This window comes from Belonocnema kinseyi, chromosome 2 (assembly GCF_010883055.1).
Source record: "Belonocnema kinseyi isolate 2016_QV_RU_SX_M_011 chromosome 2, B_treatae_v1, whole genome shotgun sequence".
NCBI classification, from domain to species: Eukaryota; Metazoa; Arthropoda; class Insecta; order Hymenoptera; family Cynipidae; genus Belonocnema; species Belonocnema kinseyi.
Window position 1 is genome coordinate 85,796,936 of NC_046658.1, and position 8,070 is coordinate 85,805,005.

At 32.3% G+C, this 8,070-nt stretch overlaps 2 protein-coding genes and 1 long non-coding RNA gene across 3 annotated transcripts in view; 1 reads left to right on the forward strand and 2 right to left on the reverse strand.

The window, feature by feature from the left end:
- Positions 1–7,982, reverse strand: part of LOC117182847 (zinc finger protein 208-like) — a 9,356-nt gene extending 1,374 nt beyond the window's left edge. The window contains exons 1-5 of the mRNA XM_033375957.1: positions 7,847–7,982; positions 6,892–7,765; positions 4,133–4,176; positions 1,389–1,529; positions 744–1,307 (exon numbers count right to left, since the gene is read on the reverse strand). Coding sequence (XP_033231848.1) covers positions 744–1,307; positions 1,389–1,529; positions 4,133–4,176; positions 6,892–7,706 — 1,564 coding nt within the window. The 5' untranslated portion in view covers positions 7,707–7,765; positions 7,847–7,982. The remainder of the gene's footprint in view (positions 1–743; positions 1,308–1,388; positions 1,530–4,132; positions 4,177–6,891; positions 7,766–7,846) is intronic.
- LOC117168348 (zinc finger protein 718-like) lies at positions 356–1,512 on the reverse strand. Its single transcript, XM_033353927.1, has 2 exons — positions 1,389–1,512; positions 356–1,307 (listed from the first exon to the last, which is right to left on the reverse strand). The coding sequence occupies exons 1-2, from the start codon at positions 1,417–1,419 to the stop codon at positions 430–432; spliced, it is 909 nt and encodes a 302-aa protein (XP_033209818.1). The 5' UTR covers positions 1,420–1,512; the 3' UTR covers positions 356–429.
- On the forward strand, positions 2,604–4,126 carry LOC117168349. Its single transcript, XR_004466483.1, has 4 exons — positions 2,604–2,636; positions 2,837–2,960; positions 3,881–3,966; positions 4,106–4,126. It is a non-coding gene; the product is annotated as an uncharacterized LOC117168349 (long non-coding RNA).
- Positions 7,983–8,070: the final 88 nt, after the last annotated feature.

Here is an 8,070-nt window from a genome sequence, read left to right on the forward strand (position 1 = left end):
GATCTTCATTTAAACCTTCACTTAAACTTATGCTACATTTGATTTTCTACTTTTGATTTATTAATGCTTCATAATAACTTTAGTTATTGATGACACGAATATTTCTTAAGATAAATTATAGAAACGAACTCATTTTATAATACTGCTTATGAGAAACCCAAAATACTTTTGTTATTTTATGACTTAATAGCAATACTTGAAAGAAAGTGGTAAAAAAATCTATCTATTAATCTTACAGAACCTTCTAAAGTAAAATAGAAAATTATGTATTGATTTTTGCAAAAATGAAATTAAAGTATATAACTATTTAATGTAATTCAGAGAAAAGTTTAATTATTTTAATACACGTTTACTTCATATGTTGTGAAATAATGGGGTTTTCAAAAAAATATTAGAAATTTCCAAAATTTTAATATTTAATGCCCACTACTATTGTTTCAAGTGGCGCAAAGCAATGTGTCTTAACAAGCTACTTTTCTGATTCGTTTTGTGTTCACAATAGTGGCAAAAGAAATTCGGTTTAAATTCTGAGTGGACTAAACGTTTATGCTGATTTAAAGCACTTAACCAAACATAACTTTTTGAACATTCGTTACAATGATGCCTTGTTTTCGATGTCATTAAGTGACTAGCAATAATGTGTCTTGACAAGCTACTCTTTAAATTTGTTTTGAAACCACAAAAATCGCAAATAAATTTTCGTACGACTAATGCGTGTTCTATACTTTTATGCCGATTCAAACCGTGTACTGAAGCATAACTTCTTGAACATTTGTTACAATTATGCCTTGGTTTCGACGTCTTTAAATGAGAAACAGTAATGTGCGTTGACAAGTGACTTTTCCATTTCGTTTTGTAGCCGCAATAATCGCAAATAAATCGTGTTTTGACTGCTGCATGTTCTACATGTTTATGCTGACTTAAATTTCTGAGTAAAGTGTAACTTCGAGGACACATATTACATTTATGCCTCAATTCCGACTTATTTGAGTTTGCGTTATGATGCACGCGATTTACATGGGCATTCACGTGAAATTTTCGTTTAAATCGCTTGTCGCAGAGTTTACATCCGAACTGTGGAACAACGTCGCATTCGAATTTTTTATGAGTAACCAAACTCTGTTTCTTTTTGTAGGTTCGAGCACACTTTTCGCATTTGTACTTCTTGTACGATTCCAGTTCTGATTCCTGAATTTTCTTTTCCTTACGGATCGGCAGTTGGTTAGTAGGAAAAATATCCTTTTTTATATATACGCACAATTTTGGCTCATATCTTTCATTACACGTACGGATTGTAGTCTCTCGATCTAAAATGGAAACAAAATTCATTTCGTAATCTTTATATGACAATTTTATTTAGGATATTTTAATGACAAATTCCGCCATACCATCAAAAATAATTTCGTCCTTGATCGTCATAGTATCGTCACTGCTATATTCAATTACGCAAGTCAAATCCTTTTTATTATTTTTGAAATGTAGACTGTGGTGTACTTCCTGGTCTTCTGAAAGTCCACTCCTTGATTTTCCTGAAAAAATCACAGAAATGTTTAATATAATATTTCAATAGTTAAATAATGTATTAATGTATTATTTCAATAGTTAATGAGTTATTAATATCCTATGTCTATATTTACACTATTATATATTTTGTCACACTAAAATTTGGATTATTATACCTTCAATTACGCCTTCATTAAATTAACAATCGTGTTAAATTTCTGGGCCATGCACAAATATATTGCATATATTTGAAAATAAAAATATAATTGCAATGCATGAGATGTAATTTTTCAACTCTGTTCAGACTCGCTGCTAAAACGAATAAAATTCAGCGAAAACACGCTTGGCTATTTTTATTCGTACCTGGAGAACCCGTCAAATTTTTTGAAGCTGCATTGTATTAAATTAAAGATTAACTTCAAAGCCTAATTGGTATGATTTGAGATTTTTGATACAACTTTCCTAGGTCATGCTATACAATGAAGTCGAAGTACAAAATTGGAGAATCGTTTGAATTTTCTTTTTAAATTTCTCATGCAGTATATTTTCTTTAAAGGTCAAAAATACTTCTAACCTGGACCTGGTTTTACGAAACAGAAGAACTTTCACTGACTTTAATCGAATCATTCTCCGATAAGTTGGCCAGCTGTCTATCTTGTATCTTGGCCACAGTTTTATGAGATTTTCAGATATTCCAACCCGTTCAAGTTAATCACAATCAGAGATCGAATGACTTAAACCTCTCCAGTGTTGTCTGTTATCTTATGCTACATCAACTCAGTAAGCCAATTAGCCAGCAGAAGCTCCAATCCAATGTCAACGAACAATAATAAAAAGTCATCCGCCACTGAAACATCGCCAGCCAATGATTAGCTTGTCCGAGATAAAATAAAATAGCGAACTGTGAGGATTCATTTCATTCCATCTCTAATCCTCGGGTAAATATAAAAACAAAGGAAACATCAAAAAACCTCAACGAATGCATAATAGGCATAAAACGAAAGAAGATTATTGAGCTAACTGTTGGAATGGAGAAAGAAGTTTTGGAGTTACTTGATAAAGGCGTTAGTCAACGAAAAGTAGCCGAAAACTGGATCGAAATTTTAAGAGGCTGGAAAAAACTCTGCAGCACTGTAAGAAAACGAAAATTACGTAAAACCGAAAGTGAAGAGATTAAGAAATTGATTTTTGACTTTTTCTGTCAATTTAGTTCTATGAATATTCCATTCAGTGAAACTATGTTCTGAAGCAAAGCTAAAGAAATAGCAGAAAAGCTTGGTACCGACAATTCCACGCAACAAAATTAACTTTCTAATTATCTTTGGGCAATCAGCAGCAGCAGATTTAGAAGTAGCAGAAGAATGGCAGTCAAAAACTGCCGAACTTATTGAAGGAATACGCACCTGAAGATCCATTCAATGCTGACGAATTTGCATTACTTTATCGATAAATGCCAAGTAAAAGCTTTTACTCTTACAGAACCTTCTAAAAGTAAAATAGAGCATTATTTATTGGTTTTTGCAAAAACGACATTTTAAGCATATAACTATTTAATGTATGATAAAGAAAAGTTTTATTAGTTTAATATAGGTTCACTTCATATGCTGTGAAACAATGAGTTTTTAAACAAATATTAGAAATTTCCCAACGCTTAATGTTTCATATCCACTACTATTATTTCAGATGGCGTAAAGTAATGTGTCTTAACAAGCTACTCTTCTGATTCGTTTTGTGTTCACAATAGTGGCAAAAGAAATTTGGTTTAAATTCTGAGTGGGCTAAACGTTTATGCTGATTTAATGCACTTAACCAAACATAACTTTTTGCACATTCGTTACAATGATGCCTTGTTTTCGATGTCATTAGGTGACTAGCAATAATGTGTCTTGACAAGCTACTTTTCAAATTTGTTTTAAATCCACAAAAATCGCAAATGAAGTGTGGTACGATTAATGCGTGTGCTAAGCTTTTATGACGACTTAAACCGTTTGGTGAAGCATAACTTCGTGCACATTTGTTACAATTATGCCTTGTTTTTGATGTCTTTAAATGAGAAAGAGTAATGTGCTTTGACAAGTGACTTTTCCAATTCGCTTTGTAGCCACAATAGTCGCAAATAAATCTTGTTTTGACTTCTGAATGTTCTACATATTTATGCTGATTTAAATTTCTGAGCAAAGTGTAACTTCGAGAACATATATTGCATTCATGCCTCAATGCCGACTTATTTGAGTTTGTGTTATGATGCACGCGATTTACATGTGCATTCACTTGAAATTTTCGTTTAAATCGCTTGTCGCAGAGTTTACATCTGAACTGTGGAACAACGTCGCAATCGAATTTTTTATGAGTAACTAAACTGTGTTTATTTTTGTAGGTTCGGGCACACTTTTCGCATTTGTACTTCCTCTCTGGTTCCAGTTCTGATTCCTGAATTTTCTTTTCCTTATGGAGCGGCAGTTGGTTAGTAGGAAAAATATCCTTTTTTATATGTACGCACAATTTTGGCTCATAATTTGCATTACATTTAGAAATGGTAGTCTCTTGATCTAAAATAAGAACAAAATGCATTTCTAATTTTTAAATTATAATTTTATTTAAGATATTTTAATGACAAATCCGGCCTTACCATCAAAAATAATTTCGTCCTTGATCTCCAAAGTATCGTCACAGCTATATTCAATTACGCAAGTAAAATCCTTTTTATTATTTTTTAACAGTAGATTATGGTGTACTGTCTGGTCTTCAGAAAGCCCACTTCTTGATTTCTCTGAAAAAAGTACACAAACATTAAATAGAATATTTCAATAGTTGAATAATTTATTAATGCACTACTTCAAATAGTAAAATGAGTTAATAATATTTTCTCTCTCTCTCTCTACACACACACACACATGTATATATATATATATATATATATATCCTATTCTATATTTACTCACATTTAATTTTGAATTCCTATACCTTCAATTATGCCTTCATTATATTTATAATCGTGTTCAATTTCTAGGTCATGCACTTTATTTTCTCTTCTAAGGTCTTTTGTGTGTTTCATCTAAACTTATATCTAACGGTATTTTTATTTCAATTACGAACACAAACTGCAATAAATTTGGCATAGGATTGACAATAAAATTATAATTACGACACATAAGAGGTAATTTTTTAACTCTGTCCAGACTCGCTTCTAAAGTGATTGAAATTCAGCGCATACACGCTTGGCTAATTTTTATTCGTATCCCGAGTATCTGTAAAGCTGTTTTAAAGTGTTATTAGCCTTAATTAAAAATAAGGGGTAAATTAAAATTTTTAGACAGATTTTTTTTGGAAATTAGAGATAAAATGACTTAAACCTTTCCAGTGTTCTCTTTTATCTTATTCTTCATTGACTCATTAAGCCCATTAGCCAGCAGAAGCTCTATTCTAACGTCAACGAACAATGCCAGTAAGTCATCCCCCACCCCAAAATCGCCAGCCAATGATAAGTCGATGCAGAAAAGAAGAAATAGCGAACTGTGAGGATTTATTTGATTCGATCTCTCATCGTCGAATGAACGCAAAAAAACTTCTAACAAACACCTCAAACTAAACCTCAACGACTGAATAACGGACACAAAAACGGTACAAAAATGATATCGAATTTAAGAGCATTTTGATTTTTCGGAGTGAATGATCCAATTTTGAGATCATAATGATCTGATTCGGGATCATGCATAAAGTTAAACCAAAATGGCTGACGTTCTTAGAGTACTTTAACTCATATGCAAGCTTTTTATGGTTTCTAATCGTGCAGTGTAAATGAAAAGTTGAAAATATAATCAAATATATTATAAAATATCACCTGTTAAGTGTAGTTGTCACTTACGTGCAGCAAATACATTTTTTAGGTTATGTCGTTATGACACCGGCGCCAAGAACTGGCTTCCATTTTTTATAGTCTGACAAATCAACCAAAAAATAAGATGAAATTGATTTAAATGGACAAATCATTATGATCTCGAGAGTTAAGAGATCGTTGGAGCAAAATGCTCTGCAATTAGATTGATCCTTTTCTTTTACTGTGTACTCTCTAAACAAAAAGTAAAGAAATAGCAGAAAAAATTGGTACAGGCAATTCCAAGCAACAAGATTAATTTTCGAATTCTCTGTGGAGAATAAGCAGCAGCAGATTTAGAAGTAGAACACAGTAAAAAAAAGGATCAATTTTGTTGCAGAGCATTTTGCTCCAAATATCATTTGACTCTCGAGATCATAATGATCTGTCCATTCGGATCAATTTGATCTTTTTTTTGGTTCATTTGATAGAGTAAACAAAATGACCGCCAGTTCATGGCACCGGTGTCATAACGACATAACCTAAAAATTGTATCTGCTGCACGTAAGTGACAACTACTCTTAACAGGTGATGTTTTCTAATATCAAATTTCATTATTTTTTCAAACTTTTTCATTGCACTTCATGAACAGAAACCATGAAAAGCTTGCATATGAGCTAAAGTACTCTAAGAACGTCAGCCATCTTGGTTTGACTTCATACATGATCCCGAATCAGATCATTATGATCTTAAAAGTCGATCATTCAATCCGACCGATGAAAATGCTCTTGCATTCGGTATCATTTTTGTTGCATATCAAAATGATATTGATTTCGGTATCATTTTGAACACCTTTCTTTGCTGTGAAGAGGAATCTCAGTCAAAACTGCCGAACTTATTAAAGGATTACGCAAGTGAAGATCAATTCGACGCCGATGAATTCTCATTACTTTATCGACAAGTGCCAAGAAAAAGCTTGATGATATTGGGAGAAAAATATATTAGTGAAAATCTTGCAAAAGAAAGGTTAACTGTGATTGCTTGCTGCAGTTCTACTGGCGAAAAAATTAATCCTTTGGTCATCGTACATGCTGAACGTCCTCGTGTATTCAAGGCAAATGGAGTTGATCCGAAAAATCGCGCCGTTGCTTGGCATTTTAATAAGAAGGCATGGATCATTTCACAATACTCTTTATAAGAAAACGAAAATAATGTAGTTATTTTATAACTTAATAGCAACACTTTCTAGTGTATAAAAAAGAAAATAGTAAACAAATCCATACACTCACATATACTTTTTACCAAATGATTAAAACTTATAATAACACATTCCACATTTAGGAAAAGTAATGCAAGTCAACTTCCAAGGAGAGTAAATTTACTCTTACATTTATTGGTGTGGCATTATGTATTGGTTTCTGCACACAGAAGTTTGAAGCATATAACTATTTAATGTCTTAAAAAGAAAATTTTTATTAGTTTAATACAGGTTCACTTCATATGCTGTGAAACAATGAGTTTTTAAATAAATATTAGAAATTTCCCGAAGTTTAATGTTACATGTCAACTACTATTATTTCAGATGGCGTAAAGTAATGTGTCTTAACAAGCTACTTTTCAGATTCGTTTTGTGTTCACAATAGTGGCAAAAGAAATTTGGTTTACATTCTGAGTGGGCTAAACGTTTATGCTGATTTAGTGCACTTAACCAAACATAACTTTTTGAACATTCGTTACAATGATGCCTTGTTTTTGATGTCATTAGGTGACTAGCAATAATGTGCCTTGACAAGCTACTTTTCGAAATTGTTTTAAATCCACAAAAATCGCAAATGAAGTGTGGTTCGACTAATACATGTGCTAAGCTTTTATGTCGACTTAAACCGTTTGGTGAAGCATAACTTCGTGAACATTTGTTACAATTATACCTTGGTTTCGACGTCTTTAAGTGAGAAGCAGTAATGTGCGTTGACAAGTGACTTTTCCAATTCGCTTTATAGCCACAATAGTCGCAAATAAATCGTGTTTTGACTTCTGAATGTTCTACATATTTATGCCGATTTAAATTTCTGAGCAAAGTGTAACTTCGAGAACACATATTACATTCATGCCTCAATTCCGACTTATTTGAGTTTGTGTTATGATGCACGCGATTTACATGGGCATTCATGTGAAATTTTCGTTTAAATCGCTTGTCGCAGAGTTTACATCTGAACTGTGGAACGACGTCACAATCGAATTTTTTATGAGTGACCAAACTGGGTTTATTTTTGTACGTTCGGGCACACTTTTCGCATTTGTATTTCCTGTCTGGTTCCAGTTCTGGTTCCTGAATTTTCTTTTCCTTAAGAAGCGGCAGTTGGTTAGTAGGAAAAATATCCTTTTTCATATATACGCACAATTTTGGCTCATGATTTGCATTACCTTTAGGAATGATAGCCTCTTTATCTAAAATAAGAACAAAATGCATTTCGCAATTTTTATATTATAATTTTATTTAAGATATTTCAATGACAAATCCGGCCTTACCATCAAAAATAATTTCTTCCTTGATCTCCAAAGTATCGTCACAGCTATATTCAATTACGCAAGTAAAATCCTTTTTATTAGTTTTTAACAGTAGATTGTGATGTACTACCTGGTCTTCTGAAAGTCCACTCCTTGATTTCTCTGAAAAAATCACAAAAATGTTAAATAGAATATTTCAGTAGTTAAATAATTCATTAATGTACTATTTCAATAGTGATATGAGT

Coding starts and splice junctions, on each gene's coding strand:
- LOC117168348 (XM_033353927.1), bottom strand. CDS start 1,419: ATGACGATCAAGGACGAAATTATTTTTGATG. Junction 1,308..1,388: donor GGACGAAATTATTTTTGATG/GTATGGCGGAAT, acceptor TTTCCATTTTAG/ATCGAGAGACTACAATCCGT.